Source organism: Cavia porcellus, unplaced genomic scaffold (genome assembly GCF_034190915.1).
Source record: "Cavia porcellus strain 051 isolate PalLab524CR breed Dunkin Hartley unplaced genomic scaffold, mCavPor4.1 scaffold_6, whole genome shotgun sequence".
NCBI lineage: Eukaryota > Metazoa > Chordata > Mammalia > Rodentia > Caviidae > Cavia > Cavia porcellus.
Genome location: NW_026947489.1, coordinates 25,282,083 through 25,300,394, shown reverse-complemented (window position 1 = coordinate 25,300,394; position 18,312 = coordinate 25,282,083). Strand labels below are relative to the sequence as shown.

The window sequence follows — 18,312 nt, the reverse complement described above, 5'->3', positions numbered from 1 at the left end:
CCAGAGCAGCCGCCTAGTGAGCCAGCTCACACCGCAGCTTGTCCAAGAGCTGTGGCCACTTCCACACAGTTGTTACTGTTCCTCATGCAGCGACAGGACACCACCAAAATGGGAACCATGGGATTTCACTCCTATTCTCTGAAGATGGCAGGGAATTTTCCCAGAGAGGCCAGGGAACCCCCATTTTAGGATTCCCCACCGCTAGCTGGTTCAAGGGCCAAGCAGCCTCCAAGTTATGTTTTGAACAGGGTGACATGTGACAACAGGAATGAATGTGAAATTAATAATTTGCTTTCGGTCTGACTGTAAAAGACATGTATGTTCACTGTAGAAAACATGGGAAATGCAGAAATGTGTAAAAAAATGTAGCTATAATCTCATCACCCAAACACACTCCTGCTGATTCACTAGGGCAGGATCTCGAGCCATGTCCTCAATGCTAGCACACAGGGAGTGTGTAACAAACATTTGTTGAATGAATGAACGTTACTGTTTGGGTACATTTACCTCTAGCCAACTTTAATATGTATTTTATATGCTTATATCCAGACTCTGATAACAAAACACAGCATAACATGCCATAATATAACAAGACATCTTTTTAACCTGTCATGAAAACACAGGTGTGCTCGTGCTGCAAAAACCTTTATAAATGTTATTTTTAAGGATGCTTAGTGTCCTTTTGTCATATTTTGAAGATACTCAGCAGACTTGCATGTGCGTGGCTTACTTATTTTGATATTGCAAAATATTTTAGGGAAATACCCATTTCAAGGGTGCTTTGTAAGGTTTACTCTCAGGCAAGCAGACCAATCTGGTGCCTGGCTGGGTCCTGCTGTGTTTGGTGGCCCATCAGCAGCTCCTGAAGTCACACCCAGTGTTTCTAGGGTACACAAGGAAAAGAAATAATGCCAGAGGGAAGTTTTGAAATTAGAATTGGGATATGACCTTACTTGGCTACTATAATTAAGAAATATCATTTGAATATCACATTCTATAAAGAAACAGAAGTAGTCATCATATGAAAAATTCAGTTTGGCTAAACCACCTTCTATATAATCCAAACTCTCTCCTTTTAGAGGGTTTCTTGGACTAGCCTGGTTGAAGATATATAATTTGGTTTAAGTTATTATAGCACCATCTGCTGCTGTAAAGAAAGATGAATGTCTGGGAGCCAGTCAGGATGAATTCTCCCCTTTTAAACACTGACTTGCGTTATAAATCAAAGAAAATTGCTGTATGGTTTCTTGTGGGTTCCCTTGCACCATAACTGGACAGTTTTTTTTTTAATTTGAAAGGATTTAAGTGGACTTCTGGGTACTCTTCGGGGCTCATGATGGCAGGGCTGGCGGTGTTGGTGGCTCATGCGGCACAATGAGAGAGGAGTAAATCCTCCCCTTGTGCTGGATTATTTGAGCCAACACCCACCTGGCATGTGGGGGTCCATCTACCCTTCCTGCACAATCAGAGTTGGGTATCCTCCCCCACTCCACACTGGACTGTTAAATCCGAGACCTTGAGTCCAGGAGCTAACACCCAAAGAGTCCAAACTCAGCCGATCTTTGAAATGTAACCACCACACTGTGTGGCTAGGGAGATTTCTACCCGATATGAGATTTGATCAAAATACTTGGTGAATGCTTTCTATACATGTACTCCTGTGCAAGGCACACTGTCACTATCCTCCTGTGTTTTGAATACACTTAAACTATCAGGACAACACGGCCGCTTTTGGAAACAGTTCTGGAAGTCCTCCTTCCTGTCTTTGCAAGATGTGATACAAGATAAAGTGGGTGCTGCTGCCCAGGGCCGCCCACGAGGAAGGCAGGCTCGCAAACATATTGCAGTCTGTCCTCATCACCTATTCTCCGCATCTGCCACTGAGTGAATTCTGGGCCTTCTTAGGGTCAAAATAACCACGAAAGGCACCTGTTTTGAGTCCACTCAGGATAGTGAGGCAGAGGCTGGGGATTTAGCTCAGTGGCATAAGCTCCTGCCTGGCAAGTGTGAAGCCATGAGTTCGACCCCTAATACAAAAAAACAAAAAAGAACAGGACAGACATGACATCCACAAAAGGAGACATCCAGAGCTTCTTCAGAAAGTGGCAAGAACAATGATATAAGTGGATTCAAGGTGAGGGGGAGTATTCTGAAGAGAAGTAGTGACAATGTATCTTTATGGCAATATATGTTTTTAAAAAATATTCACTGTAAGGGGCTGGGGATTTAGCTCAACGGCATAAGCAACTGCCTTGCAAGCAGGTGGTCGTGAGTTCGATCCCCGGTACTGAAAAAAAAATATTCACTGTATTTCTCAGTCACACTTTATAGCTTTCCTGGAAGAACCCCCTCCACCCCTTCCCCCCACATACATGGGAGGATGATGGCGGGAAGTCATGAAACCAATATAACACAGAAATCAAGTCAAGATCTTTGTGACTAGCAGAGTTACAGGTAGAATAGAATAAAACAGAATAACAGTCCCAAGAAGAAAAGAGAAATGTTACAGTCATCTTCGTTACCCCATGACCTAAACTGGAGGAGGGGAGGGAGGAGAGGGAAGGAAACTGTCTCAGATTTCACCGTACACAAGGAAGCACTGGGCGCTCCTGTGCCATCGCTGATCCTGGTGGAGAAGGAGCTCCAGGGCACTGTTTAATATGTTACTGATAAACTCAGCACAAGGGAAATTAGTCTAACAAACAAGCAATGAAAACTTGCTTAAAAGGTAAGTAGAAAAAGAATAAGAGCTATAAGCAAAATTAACTGAGCAATTCTTCCTTTTTTAAAGCCCTAAAGTAAATCTTTACAGATAGAAATCAGTACTATAAATAAAATCGTAATATTCCCAAGAATATGGAATCACAAAGATGGCTCAGATTTAAAAATGTACATGGCATTCATTCAACAGACGTTTTAGGCAGGCTCTAGGATGCTGTGACACACGGTTTCTGGCCTCCTGTTCATGTCCCTCTGGTTTTTTGCTTCACTGCAAATGTCATTCCCTGTAATTATAAATGCCATTCGTCTGAGGTCAGTGTCTTGATCTGCCTGTTGCCAGCCATGCCCTCTTGGCCAATGAGGAGCCTGAAATTAAGACCTGGGATTCAGGACCGATTGCATTATCTGGGTATTTCTGTGCCATCTATTTATTTGGTACGTTTATTAAAGGAGTGGATATGTTTGTGAGTGGGATGACAGTCAGCCCTCGCTCTTCTGTTCACAGTTCCTGTCCTTTGTGGGGAGCCAGACAGCCCAATGCGCGCTCCTGGGCTCCTTGTCAGGCTGCCATCTCTCCAGGCGCACTTCTCTTTCCTAACGGATCTGCTAATAAACGGTGGGAATTGTTTTTCAGGAATCATCCACCGCGTCCTCCCGAGAAAAGCCTGGGAAGGCAGAGGCGCAGAGTGGCAGCTTCCTGTTTCCTAGAGGCTGCCACCAGAGGGCTCGCAGCAACTCCACGAGTAAGTGTCTGGGAGTGGCCCGCCGCTCAGGAGTGACAGGAGCAGGGTTTATTAAAAGTGAATGTGAAGGTGGACTGCACGGGTGGGAGCGGCCTGTGAGCTCTCACAGCCCACGGGGCAGGCACTGGGTGTCTTCAGGTCCCGGCTTAGGGACTGGGTGCGGGGCGGGGGTGGAGGGGGGTAGGGGGACTGGGGGGGGTGTCTTGGCTCAGTGGGGTACCTGACCTGGCCCACATGCCAGGAGGCGGAGTTTTGACCGCACCAGGTTTTTAGGGCAAGTGTCAAGGTGTCCAAGCCCACTGGGAGGTCAACACCTCAAGCAAGCAAATGAAGCCCGACGCGGGTCATGGTGACCTACCTTTAGGTTTGTGCATGTCTGGAGCTCTAGGGGGACCTTGTAGGCTGTTGGCGTTTGGAGACTTTGACATAGTCCTCCGTGCTCTGCCTGGTTTCTCCATCCTTTGCCCCACAGCTTCCCGCTGCTCACTTGTCCTTGCTCTGTCTCCTGCCTCATCCAGACAGCCAGGAAAATGTGAAGAATGCCGAAAAGTGGGAAGAATCTAAGATCCCTTCAAATTACCATGTTAGAGATAATGTATGTTAGCACTTCCAGGTTTCTCCACAGATTCCTATGTCAAAAATACACATATAAATACCTAGCTGTATCTTTATCTCATGTCTTTGAAAACTCTATATTTTTAAAAGTTTTCTATTTATTTATTGATTTGTGTTTTTGGAGACAGGTTATTAGTTTAGGTTGGTTTTTAATTCACTACGTGGCTCAGGCTGGCCTCAAACTCTCAGAGATCCTCCTGCTTCAGCTTCCCAAGTGGTAGGATTACAGTTGTGCACCATCACACCTGGCCAGAAACTATTTTCGTGTGTGTGTGTGTGTGTGTGTGTGTGTGTGTGTGTGCGCGCGCGCGCGCGCGCGCACCTCAGGGTCCCGTGGGGCTATTGTGGAGCTGAGAGGTCACACAGTCAAAGTCACTGCACTTAGGTTTGCTCCCTGCTCCCCGGAACTAGTTATCTATGTGTTTCGGGAAAACCTCTCAAAGTCTTTTAGTGTCACAATATTCTGTACTAGGATTCGCAGGTCTGAAATTAATAATCTACTATTTTTAGATTGGTTTTTATTATAAAATTTTTACCCAATAACATATTTTCCTAGAAATGGAATTTGAGGTCAAAACATGGATAGTTAAAGGCTTTGGATCTGCACTGTGAAATTTTAGCAGCTAACATTCCTGTAGCAGTGTGTGGAATGCCTGTTTCTTCCATCATAGGCCACACTGGGTTTCACTTTTTAAAAGCTATTTGCCCTGTGGATTTTTTCCGGGCCCCATCTCCCTGCCATTCGCCGCTCCTCTCTGCCTTGATGGCACATGGACCAGTAACACAACTTGTAGGACTCTTTGCAAAATGAAAATGTGCAAGCCATATTCAAAAGTGAGACTTTCCAGCTGGTAGGAACCCTGCAAGCTGGGACTCCTGTCACAGGCTCTGAGGCTGCACACATCACTCCTACCCTGAAGCTACCTGTATAGACTTCACACTTGGGCCCTGAGGTGCCCACAGGAGGCTGACTGCCCCCTTCTCCCTGTTCTGCATCGGTGTGGGCAGCAGCTATGGCCCCACAGGAGCCACAAACCACACCAGGATGTGCATTTGCATGGATCCAGCCTCACTGGGCTCCGCTAACACAGCTCCTCCACCTGCCCTCCAGGCCATGGGTGGGCAACAACTGCCAGCCGCTCTTGGCTGCCTCTCTTCCTGCCTCTGCCCACCGGGCACCCAGCCCTGTATTCAGGGTTCGCCAGCCTGGCCCAGCCCAGCACCCTTCCTGCTGGGTCTGCAGCACGACTGGTCTGCTGCTCACAAACCAAGGGAGGTGCAGGCATGGTGCAGGTCCAGATGCGGGTGGAGTTCGAGGCTGCCTCAGTTGTTCATTTTGATTTGGGTGAGTTTGCTTATTTTCCTATCAGGTCATTGTTATCTCATGGCTAATTTGGTTAGGTATTATCTGACAGTTACGTTTGTTAAGAATATTTTCTCTGATTTGTTATTTTTGTTTACATGAAGATGCTCTAAACTCTATCAAATCAGCTTTCATGCTCTTTTCTTTCTTTTAGTGGGAAAGTTTCTTCCACATTCTAAGAACTATTAAGTTTGTGGCTATATTTTCCTTCCTTCCTCCCTTCATTTTTGGTACTGAAGAATCAAACCCAGAGGCACTCTATTACTGAGTTACACCCTTAGCCTTTTAAAATGTTTTTTAAATTTTGAGACAAAGTCTCATTATGTTGAGTTACCCTTGCTAGCCTCAATTTTGAGATCCTCCTGCTTCAGCCTCCGATGTAGCTGGGATTACAGGAGTGCATTTGCATGCCTGACAGCTACTGGAAAGCTCTAAATCGCCTCTGTGGCTAACTGCATTTCAGCCAGGAAGCATTGCTCTAGATGATAGGTTAAATCGGACCATCTTTCAAGGTTTTTCCAGCCGCCTGTGGTGGCAGAACAGTTTCTGGTTAGAGGAAAGGAAACCCAGGACACCACAGAGGAAGATGGAGACTGTAGTTTCTCAGCTACAAAGGAACTAAGTTTTGCCTGTGGGGAAGGGGGGGATGCAAACCCGCTCCGGTGTGAGGCGTCTGTCACAGAGGCTGGAGGAGACTGTGCCCATGCATGGCCACTGGCTCAGTGTAATGTGTCCTGTGTCCTTGGTGCCCTCCGTGACCTCCTCCTCTCTCTGTAGTTGACAGCCCACTTACGTCTGTGGTTTCCTGAGCCTAGCATCCTGCTAGGTGGGAGGTGCCCGCCAGCCCTGGGCTGGGTCGGGGTGAAGGGAGAGCTGTCTGCGCCCACAGGATGGCGTGCACACACGGGGCAAACGATAACCACATCCGTTGTGGTCCCCTGCACCCAGCATGGTGCAAATGTCCGTGCCCACACAGCGTTGTGGTGAATGAGGGGCTTGGCGGTTAGTAGGCGATGAGTTTAACCCTCATCGAGCTCTGTAATTTGTGAGCATGCATGAGTCCTCCATCTTTGTCTCGCTTTAGGTGTTAACCCGTATTGCACAGGAGAGAGCGACTTTGCCATGACCAGGAAATCCGCAGCTTCCACAGACAGGCAGCTGAGTGCCCTCTGCAGCGACAGGAAGTCCCTCTCCCAGCAGCTAGACTGGCCCGCAGGAAAGGCTGTGGTGAGACTGGCGAGTGGGACAGGGTAAGGGGGCGGTGTCAGCTGGGCTGGGGAAACCCTTGTGGTTCTGTGGCACCTGCAGAGGAGAGGGCAGGCTGGGTGACAAAACCGCCTTAGGCAAGGGCACACTACACATCAGATCATGGACGGGCGCCCCCTTGTGCCAGGCACTCGCGACTGCTGCTGCCTTTATGCTGATGGCTCTCTCGGTGCCAGGCTCCCGTAGGGGTCGCTGGCCAAGGCTTCCTGTGGGTATCTTTCTTGCATGTGCAGTGACCCTGGGCAGTAGATGAGGAAACTGAGGTTGGAAGAGTTGGGGACTTTACATCCATTCGCATCTCTAAGAAGTCACCGGGCTAACACGTGAAGTTGGATCCATAGTTCATGTGGTTAACCCAGTCCCTGACCTGGTGACTGACTTTACCAGCATTGTCATCAACTGTCACAGCAAGCTTGTGGAGGCACATGAGGCTGGCCCTGCTTCCCAAGGAGAAGCACACAGGTGTGGCAGGGTGCGAAAACCTTTGTGTTCATACATCATCAGATCTGGGGTGTCAGAATTTGAACCAATCGCTGTGTGGCAACCCCCACCCCTCCCATCATGGGATCTCAGCTTTCAGACTGAGAGCGGAGAGTATGCAATTCACAGTGTCCCCTGTGAACATTCCTGGCCTGCCTGGGACACCCACCTGGCCTCTCCCTGCCTCCGCAGTGCAGTGTTCCTTGGGGTCCTGTTTGCTGCCATGGTCACACAGCACCCTCTGTCATGGTGTGGGCCCTTTTCTCTCCCTGGGTCTCTATTTGACTCTGCCCCACCTTCCTTGCTATCCCCCTGCTGGAAGCCCTCCTGATTCCTCTGCTTGTTTTCCTAGATGTCCCTCGGGAGGCACTCATCCCTCTCTACTGGTCCCCCAAACCCTAGGCACAGTGTATAGATGGCTGTGAGGGCAGGTGGCTACTGCTTAGAGTTGGAAAGTTAAGGGGGAAAGACCCAAGAGACCAGTGGCAGGCAGCGCGGAGTCCTGACCAGTGCCTCCTCCGGCTCAGTCTCCCACAGGTAGGGGGGGTGTATGTGTCAGTTAGGAGTCTGCGGAGGATAGTGGTAAGGATGGGATCCTGCAGTGAGGCCCTCGCTTCTGTGGGTTCTGCACCTGAGGACTTGGCTAGCTGCAGGTCACAGGTGTGGTTAAGGGCTGATGGCTGCTTCTGCACCCAGTATAGGTGAATGAGTCCCCGTTGGTGAAGAGAGGAGGAATTGTAAGAAATTAGCTCATGCTGGAGAGTCCGAAGATCTTCAGGATGGATTAACAAGCAGGGACCTAGGAGAGCTGATGGGCAGTTTCTGTCCAAAGGCCTGCGGGCTTAAGACCCAGAATGTGCGAGGTGCTGGTGCTCCAGCTTTAGGCAGAGAGGGCTCACTCACGCATATCTGGTCTGTTGTTCTATTCAGCCTTCAGTGGATTGGGTGGGGCCTGTCTGGGTGACATCTGTTTTGTCTGCTGATTTAAATGCTAATCTTGTTCCAAAGCCTCCTCATGTACATACACAGATGTATGATGAACATCTGGTACCCTTTAGTCTCGCCAAGCTGACACAGAATGAACCAGCTCAGATGCCCCTGGCTCTGTCTGGTCCTCCCAGCAGCCCTCTGTGGGAGGTGGAGCCGGGTGCTCCCAGAGGGCTGCTTCTGCAGCAGAGAGAGACTAGTGTGCTCTTTAGTAGCCCTGGGGGCTCCAGGGCCTGGAGTATTTGTGGGTCTGTTGGGGCTCACCCAACCAGGGGTGAATGATCAAAAGCCAGCAAGAGGAAGCAAATTCCCAAGAGGAGCTGGTGGCCTGTATCGATGGCACTGAAGCTTTGCTGCATGTGGTCACAGGCTGTACTCTCTGTGGATGCTTGTATTAAATTGTCACCCAAAGAGCAGTATAGCCAAGAAAGTGCCCCCAAAGAGGCATGTGCTTTCTGTGCCCTGCCTCCAGAGGTGAAGTCTCCAAGGCTCACAGGAGTTTGGCACCTTCAGGGTCATCTAAGTCATAGGTAGTGGGGTGGCAGGATGTAAATGTGGGCTGGCCTGCTTCCTCTGCCCAGTCTGGGGACAGAGAGGCCTTAACATCAGCCACCCAGTCTCCCAGCCCTGCCTCATAGCATCTCAGATCTCCAGGAGCAGGGCTGTCGCTACCCAGACTCCCACAGGGCTGGTGTGTCTGCTTCAGTGCCTGTGGGGGAGTCTGTCCATGCCTCGGGATACAAGAGAGCAAACAGGGACAGGAAATGGTTATAAGGCATTTCCGGTATACCAGGCACTGCTCCACACTTGCAATGATGTTCTTATAGTGGGAGAAACTGAGGCACAGAGGGGTGAAATCACTTCCCTAAGGGGGCTCCAAAGTGTCAGCTCTAACCAGCGGGTGGTATTGCCCTTCGCTGGGCAGATGCCCATGGCATAGAGCCACATCTGGCTGGCATCCTTTATTTCTCCCCAGCGAGGTGCTATCCCCTGCAGGGATTCATGTGCCAAAGTTCTGGGACACTGGGCCCTCCCTGTTGCCCACCCCCCTGTGTCCAGCACTCTCCCTGGACATGTGCTGGGAAGTTGCCCTCCACCCGCTTCCTCCAGAGCTGACACAGCTGACTTTGGGACACCAGGATGCCCCTGTACCACAGGATCCCCTGGCCTCCTTCAGTTCTGTACCCTTCCCCAAGGCTGGTACTCTGCCCTCCTGTGCTGTACTCACTGCCACCTGTCCCCCCTTGCAGGGCACATTGAGGCCGACGCGGTCGCTGAGCACAGCTCAGCTGGGGCAGCCGTCGGGAGGCCTGCAGGCTTCAGTGATCTCCAACATCGTGCTGATGAAGGGCCAGGCCAAGGTGGGCAAGGGCCACTGCTGGTGGGACTGGGGACAGCAGTGCACCGAGGGAAGGGTGGGGACAGAGCCAGTGGCACTTCAGCATGTTGGGAATGGGGCAGTGCATGGGGTTCTGTGTGTGTATGTGTGTCTGTGTGTGTTACTGGGAACTGAACCCAGGACCTAGCACTGAGCTATTTAAAAGGCTGACCTAGCCTTTTAAATTATTCGTTGTTATTGAGACGAAGTCTCAAAAAATTGCTAAGATCTCCAGGCCTCAGCTTCCCAGGGTGTGGGGATTACAGGAATGTATCACCACATCTGAATACCTCACTACACAGTCTGCTGATTTGATGAAGTGATCATTTTCTGCCCAGCACCCCATTCCCTACCAGCTGCCTTAGCACTCTCTGAGCTTGTGGCCTGATTTTTTCCTGGATGATGTTTTATAAGGCTAAGTCTTACCTGATACACAAAACCTGACTGAGACAAAGATTTCAGGTCCTCATCTAACTCTGCTGTTCATAACTCTGCTATGTTAGTAGAAGGCTGGACTCCTGTACAGATTCACACACACACAGACACACACACACACACACACACACACACACACACACACACGTGCATGTGCGCACACGTGTACACGCTCCCTGCTGTGTATGGATGAGCCAATAATGTGTAATGGTTTTGTCATTAGTTGGAGCTTCCTGCAGAGTCAGAACTAACTCTGCCTCTCATCAGATGATGAGGCTCTATAATTTCCCCAGTGTCAAAGAAGAGAGGAACGGTATCAGGGTGGCAGGGTCCCTTGTGCTGTCCACAAACCATGCAGCTTTGTGTTTGAAGTAATCAGCTTCTAAAATACCAGGACAGACACAGTCAGCTCCTACAAAGTCCTCACACCTTTCCCACCTGGTGCAGAAATAATGAAATGCTTATTTCTCTAATCCAAAGATATCTTAATGTTACTTTGTTGTGTGGTGTGAGGCAGGGATTTAATTGGTGCTGTGATCTTTCAGAGGAGTCCTCTCTCCTTCTGGCTCCTCCTGTTCCTACCTCCTTGTCAGAGTTCAGCGGGAGGGGAAAAGTCAGATATGTGTTTTGACACCTGCCCAAGGCAAGACACTGACCAATAAGATGCACCAATAAGATGACCAATAAGATGGGGGCTTCAGGGAACCACAGCCTAAAAACCAGCTTGCATCTGGAGCAGAGAGCTCCTCTGTCTCTGACAAAGTGCAGTGAGCTGCCTGTGTCCCCAGCAGCGGCCTGTCCTCCCAGTGCTGCTGTGCAATCCCAAGGTGTTTTCCTCAGCCTCTGGGAGTGACCCGGGATGATGACAGGGCAGGGGCAGGAGGGAGAGCCCACGGTGGAGCCCTGTCCTTGAGACGGGGTGGGGTACAGCACAGAAGTGGGGGTTCTGGTGGGAGCAGGGGTACTGCTTTTGTTGACACCTTCACTGTTGTTGCCAGGTAAGACATAGTATTTTTTTTTAAACACAACCCTCTGAGTTAACAAGGGGAAACTGAGGTTCAACAAGCCTCAGAAAGCAATTTGACCAGAATTACCAGCTGCAGAGACAGCCAGGAGTGTCATGCAGCCTTGGTCTGCAGGGACCTCATATCCAGCAGCTGCAGCCAGGTGGCGCCTGCCACCTCTCTTCCCTTTTGCCTCTCCTTCCTGACTCCAGTGGAAAGCCGGGGCCACCCCTACACCCAACCTCTTCCTCTTCTCTCCTCAGGGCCTGGGCTTCAGCATCGTTGGGGGACAGGACAGCATTTACGGCCCCATCGGGATTTATGTCAAAACCATCTTTGCAGGCGGAGCAGCGGCAGCTGATGGGAGGCTACAAGAAGGTAGATTCTCCATCCTTCTGGGACAAAAGCAGAGTCCAGAGTTGCTAAAGTAGAAGAGACCCAGCCAGGGTGCCACGTGTCTTGAATCTTCAGGATGCAGCTTCCGTGTGCCCTGGCTCTGAGAGGGCCTGGTTATGACTGGCTGTCTGTCTCATATGTGGTTCCCTCCCAGCTGGCCCAGCCACCTTGCTGGGGTAAGGGAGCTGCCTGTCTCCTTGTCCCGTGGGGCTGGGCTCTCCACCCTCAGTCTGTCCCATAGTCAGGGGTTACTGGGCAGCAGGCCTGGCCTGGACACTCTCTGGGTTTCCTAGGAGGACAGGAGGTCAGCAACAGAGACAGCTGCCTGCCTCGGGCCAGGGTGGCTTTGATGGGAGGAGAGGCAGTTTCGCAGGGTACACACTCCTCCATTGCTCTGCGTGTGTATGTGTGAACTGTGCAGGAACCTGGCCTTTGCTAAGCAGGGTGAGTGGGTCACAGTCTGAGCCCAGCCCAAGCTTACCCGTGTTTGTATCACTCAAGAACAAAGTAAGGTTCCTGCAGTGTCGCCAGAGTTCCAGCATTCCACACTGGTTTTGATTCTTGTGACATGAGCACGTTAAACGAAGCTCCAGGCCCAGCGTCCACTGGGAAGCTTTATTGTTTCTGTGTCTGCAGCCATGCGCCTTTGCTTCCTTTTTTTTTTTTTTTTGTTTTTATTCAGTTTTTGGATACAATTTAGATATATTTTATAATGATCACATTCATCACAGGAAATTTGTACATGTGTGTGATGTATGTTGATTCCTCTTTTTTCCCAATCCCCTCACCTCCCTTCAGCTTGTCTTCCCTTCCCTATTTACAAAGCTTTCTTTCCATTTTATCCTTTTTAAAAATTATATTTGTTCCTTTTCCTTTCCTTCCTTTGCCCCTCCCCCTGCCCCCCGAGTTCTTCTTGACTTTTGAAAAGTGTCTCCCCATTTCACAGTATCTGTTGTACATTTTGGTCCTTATTTACTTTTTCAGTTTCTCACACCAGGGAGAAACAGTCTTAAAATTCATTTGGAATCCAAAGGGACTTAGAATAGCAAAAACAATTCTCAGCAACAAAGCCAAGGCAGGAGGAATTAAAATTCCTGACTTGAAATTACACTACAAAAAGCGACTGTGACAAAAACAGCATGGTACTGGCAAAAAATACAGACCAGAGGATCAGTGGAACAGATTGGAAGACGCAAAGACAACTCCAAACATGCTCAGCCACCTTATGGTTAACAAACACATTCACTGGAAGAAAGATAGCCTCTTAATCAAGGGTGCTAGAAAAACTGGCTTTCCACGTGCCAAAGACTCAAACTAGGCCCATGTCTATCACCATGCACTGAACTAAAATCAAAATGGATCAAAGATCTAAATATTAAGACGGAAACATTAACTCTGCTGGAAGAGAGAATAGGCAGAACCCTTGAAGACATAGGAATAGGCAAATACTTTACAAACCAAATCCTGATCACACAGGAAATGATATAAAGAATCTGGGATTTCATCTATTAAAAAGCTGTTGTACAACAAAAGGAATCACCAACAGAGTGAAAAGATGGTCCACAGAGTGGGAAAAAATTTTAGCCAGTTGTTCTTCAGCAAAGGACTTATACCTAAAATATACAAAAGAATTGAAAAAATCAGATCCTCCGAATTTAAAGACCCAATCCAAAAGTGGCCTTGTTTCTGATGGTCACCGTGCTCCTGCCACAGCTGGGTGCTGAGTCTTTGCCATGAGGAGGTGTCAGCCACCCAGCCTTGTGCAGAAAGTTGTGGCAGTTTCTTTCGGGGCTTTTGTCCAGCTCTAGGGTTTGGGAAGGCTCAAGAAGTGGAGCCCAGGATACTGCAGGCTGGCCAGGCAGCAGAGCAGGACCAGCAGTGCAGAGCCTGGTGTGGGTGGCCTCTCCAGCTCTCATGGCTGCTGGAGACAGTCACACCCTGAGAGGAGATGGGCAGAACAGGGAAGAGACAGAGCTGAGCAAAGGCTCAAACAAAAGAGACCCTGAGGCTTCTAATCTTGATCAATTGCTTCGGTGCTGATAGAGGAGGAGGGGAGGGACAGGAAGACAGAGGAGAGGCTCAAGCTGGAGGGGAAGAAGGGAGGTGACTGCTTGGTGACCACGAGGTGGCACTGTCCAGCAGGCTCTTGGAAGCCTGGGCACAGCTCAGGGGCTCAGGGATGAAAGCACACTTGGGCATCATGAGCATTTGGGAAGTAGCTGGAATTTCCCCGCTGGAAGAAGGAAGCAGAAAAGGGGATGGAGGCCAAGGAGGCGGGCTGGTTGGCGGAGCCAGGGAAGGAGGAGGAGAGGGTGCCCTGGACTGGTACCTTAGTTTTTGTGCCTTTATGACTTTAAACCGAGGGCAGGGGAGAGAGAGATTGGTGCGGCCAGGAAAGAGCCAATTGTGTTTTGGTTTCTTTCTTGAATACCAGTTTTCTCAACCTCAGCTTCATTTTGTTGTGCTTTGTTTTTCTGGGTATTTGCCTCCTTTACGATGACAATCATAAAAACAGGCAATTCTACAAGCCAAACTTTCTGCTAATAGATAATCATGACTCTACTCTCAAATAATAGGCCTCATGGCCTTTTGTAACTTCTTTCTAAAGTACAATTCTCCAGTGTACTCTTGGGCTCGTGGGAGGATATGTTGGTTGTAACAAACGTCTGTTGTACACATGAAGACTATTGATGATTTAGTTTTATTCCGCTTCCAGAAGATGATTGTGTAAGATGTATTTGGCAAAATGCAGGCCGTTTTCACCAGATGTGGCCAAGTAAAGAAAGGTCAGGAGAGCCCAGAGCTGGCCCTGCTGGGAGGGATGTTCTAATAATGTGCTAGGAAGTTCTATCCCCCTGTGACTGAGTGATCATCCTGAAGCGTTTCCTTTGTCTGCCTCTGTTCTCGCCCCTGGATTTGGAGTCTCGAAAGGACAAAGGCTCTTTGTTTCTTGCAACTGCCACTCAGGGCTGACCTGAACGCTTCCCACCAGACACCCTTCCCACATAGACATGCCGGATAAAACAGCACTTCTGAGCTCAAAGAAAGAAAAGGAGATTCTAGCTGATAGAAAACCAAGGGACAACTTTACATTTAAGTATGGCAAACTTGAATTGGTGACATAGTGATCCAGGGGGCTGCTGGGTGGCTGTAGACCTTGTGGGCCAGGACTATGACTTGAGTGCCCACAGAGCGATAGGGGACAGGGCCTTGTGTCCATGTGAATCACTACATAAAGTCTTGATTCAACACACGCTGCCTGCAGGGAAGGCCAGGAGATTCCAAAGAAGGCGGTAACTTTGCCTAGTGCTTTGTTTGTGATTCTTTAGTGGGAAAGACATTGTCCATGAAAAAATAAATATCAAAGCCCGTGTCTCATGTGACCATGCAGGCCACATTTATAGTCCTGCAGAGGATCTGAATACAAGCTGGGAAACCAATATCAGATCTGGTCCTGAAGCCGGGAAGCCTTTGCGTGTCAAGAGCAAGTTAGAGGAGAATGGCTGGTGACCCAAGGTCTATGGGAATCCCCGAGAGAACCAGAAATACTTTGAGAAATGGTTCACAGTAAAGATGCCAGACATCATCTGAAGATGCCACCATGCAAGGTGGTGAGCAGGGGTAAGGGAGAAATACTGACCCTCAGAAACAGAAGGTGGCAAAACAAAGTAAAAGACCAGAGAATTACTATGCTTAGAATCATATTTAAGTGAAAAAAGAAAGAACATAAACTATAAGCGTAAAACACAATGAAAAACTGGATGCATTGAATGAATTCAATTTTCGGGGAAAATATTTTTAAAAGCATACTCATTAAAACAAAAAGCTCAATGGATAGGTTAGGCAGCAGATTTGATGTAGCTAAAGTAAGAATTAATTAACTCGTAGACCACACAAGGCAAAAAAAGTGGAAAAAGATGTGTTTTAAAGAAACATGGGGAGCAGTTGAAAAGAACCCAAAGACATACACCTATTAGTAATGTAGAAAAATGCACTCAGTTAGATGAGAGGGATTTTATACAAAGAGACAGTGGCTCAGAATCCTCTACGCTGTGTTAAGGAGCAGAGCCAGAGCAGAAGGAAGCCCAAAGCGTTTTCGCCATCCTGGGACAACACAGTGAAACTGCAGAATGACAAAGACAAAGGAAAAAGCATCTTAGAAGCAACCAGAAGGGGAAGTGGATTCTAGAACTGGAACCATAATTAGTGACAGCAGAGTCACCACTGGCCGTGGGAGTCAGTGTGAGAAGTGTTTGCTCCTGACATGCCCAGCATGGCGTGGAACACAGAGAAAGTGACCCAGTTTGTATACGGAATAAACTGAGTGAGCAGGAGAACTTGGTTTTCCATCCACATAAAAATGCGTTTTTCTTTTTTCTTTTGGTAAGGAAAATTATATGAACTTTCTAAAACAGCAATGCTTTAAATGTTCCAGAGCATTTAAGAAAAGTAAATGTTTCTAAGTTACAAATCTAGGTCCTGTAGGAATTTCAGTAAAGGAGCAACCTTCTTCCCAAAAGAAGTGTGATACACATATTTGAAGAAACTCTAGTGTTTCATGAAGTAGAAAGCAAGATGCAGAAAGCCTTCCCAGTTCATGCATTTCTATAACCATCATCGTCAGAAAAAAGCACTCCTCAGTCAACCCGTACAAATGCACTTGGGAATCTAGACTTATATGCTATGTTACTTACTTTTGTATACATGTGTTATCCACTCCTTTGATTACTAATATTTTTATGTAAATCCTTCATTCAAACCCGACAGCACTAACTTGGGGGAAAATGATAATCACTTTAGGCATTCAGTTAAAATGACTTAGCGAAATCTTAAAATGTTTAGTAAAAACAAATCTCTTTCCCATTTAGTACTTTGTTTTTCAATTATACAGTAAATTGTACTGTAGAGAATACACCTGCATCATCAGACTGTCTCTTGTTTGGATAGAATTAAGATGTAGCTGGATAATTTTAAGACAAATGGGAAGTTGGCCCAACTAAGATAACAGTAGATATGTTACATATGGAATTTAATATTTTTAAATTCTAAGTGTTAAGTTCCAAAAAAACCCAAACAAAAATATACAAAACCTAAAACATGTCAAGAAGAAACCAGATTCAGCATATAAAAATTTTACACAATAGGTTGACAATGGCAGTGAAATTAAGAGAGAAAAACTACCCTTTCCAGAACATTTTGCAATAAATAGAAATATTAAGAACCAGAAATATTTCTTTGTTCATGTAAAATTTTAGCATCCAAATATCTGTCTATTTTATTGGAACAAATAATTTGTCCTCTTTATTGAAGACAGCTGTTATCTTTCTTTCTCTTTCTTTCTTTCTTTCTTTCTTTCTTTCTTTCTTTCTTTCTTTCTTTCTTTCTTTTTTCTTTATTTTTTTGTACTAGGGATCAAACTCAAGACCTTTGTGCTTGCCAGGCAGACACTTACAGCACTGAGCTAAATCCCCAGCCCCTGATGTATTTCATTTTTAATGAGCTAGTTTTGAGGAAGGTCAGTCGTGTCTGTAGGAAGTTCTACTGCACAAATCCAAGTGTTTGCTGTAACAGCTGGAGAAAGTGGTCAGTGAGAACCCAGGATCAATGGAAATAGATATTACTTTAAGCCATTTATGAAGAAGACACCTACAAAATCTTGAGGTAAGCCCATAAACTCTACCCCTTTGAAAGAGAAATTGATCCAGAGTTCCAGGTTTTCTTGGATCTTTAATCAGTTTTCACATTTGTATAGACTTTTGGGACAAAGATATTTGTCCATGTAACCAGTTGCTCAGGGCATTATCACCAAGGCTGTGCTAAATAGCATTATGTATCCAAAGTGAAATGATGTTTGATGTCTTTGTTTTGAAAAAAATAGTAGCAAAAAGAATACATTGCAGTCGATGCAGTAGAGAGAAAGCCTACCCACTGGCACAGTAACCCTCTGCAATTAGCAGGAATGAGGCGCACAGAACAGTAGCACAGGCGGTCACAATGTACAGGATGACAGACACCAGCATCATGAAGCCACAGGTGTGGTAAATCTTCTGTGCCCAGAAAGCCTGAGCCAAAGGCTAAAATTCTTCCCATGCAAATAATTATTCCAGGTTCCAAGACCATTTTTTTTGCAGGGTTGGGGGGATCCGGTGAGGCCCAGCATTGACCAGACAAGGGATGCTGGGCTGACCTGACCTGATGGGTGCCGGCCAAGTGTTGCACCAACAAAATTTAGAGGAAGAATAGCAAAGATGCAACAAGTACCTTCTGTTCCAAAAGAAATGGCTCTAGAGGCCTGGTCGCAAATGGCTATAAAATTGATGAAACCAGTGCCACACACTGTAATTGGGCTAAGAAATTTCCCAGTAAACATCCAGTTTATCCATCTCCTTTCTCCCCATCTAATATATTGATTGCCTCCAAAATAAGCATCCACTGGAGATGGAGAAGTGTAGACAAATACAGCAGTAACAAGCATTGATCCTCTCTCTGTATATAAATCTATTGTCACAACAATAATGGGTGACACAGCAAATATCTGACACCCACACCCATGAAAGAGGAAAACATCGCTGTGATTGTCCACATACATCACCATGCACCTTCTTTCATCCACGTTCGTTGCCTAGGTCTCTACCTCTGTCATCTATTTCTTCCTCTTTATTGTGCTGGCATAATCTTTTCATTGAAACTAGGATCATCATCATGATGGAGTTGAAAACTGAAAATCAGTGAATCCACTGCTGACCAAGGACACAGCAAGAAGTGTGTCAAATTGATCGTCACATTTTACCTCTGACTTTTCTAGTTTACTGAATATGACATCATATCTTAGTGTTCAGAACCAGATTCATCTTTCCTTTACTAGTTAGATTAATGTCAACAATTCAGCTTTTAATCAAAACTATTTCAAGTTTTTTAAATAGA

At 47.1% G+C, this 18,312-nt stretch overlaps 1 protein-coding gene across 3 annotated transcripts in view; it reads left to right on the top strand.

Annotated features, from left to right (window-relative positions):
- Il16 (interleukin 16) overlaps window positions 1-18,312 on the top strand; it is a 98,138-nt gene that overhangs the window by 50,251 nt on the left and 29,575 nt on the right. For 2 of the 3 annotated variants that reach the window (XM_013158856.3, XM_063250116.1), the window contains exons 3-6: window positions 3,356-3,464; window positions 6,527-6,669; window positions 9,426-9,536; window positions 11,256-11,370. In XM_013158856.3, the coding sequence (XP_013014310.3) occupies window positions 3,356-3,464; window positions 6,527-6,669; window positions 9,426-9,536; window positions 11,256-11,370 (478 nt within the window). Of the gene's footprint in view, window positions 1-3,355; window positions 3,465-5,337; window positions 5,425-6,526; window positions 6,670-9,425; window positions 9,537-11,255; window positions 11,371-18,312 lie in introns of those variants that run through there. The other variant, XM_063250117.1, reaches the window with a different exon arrangement.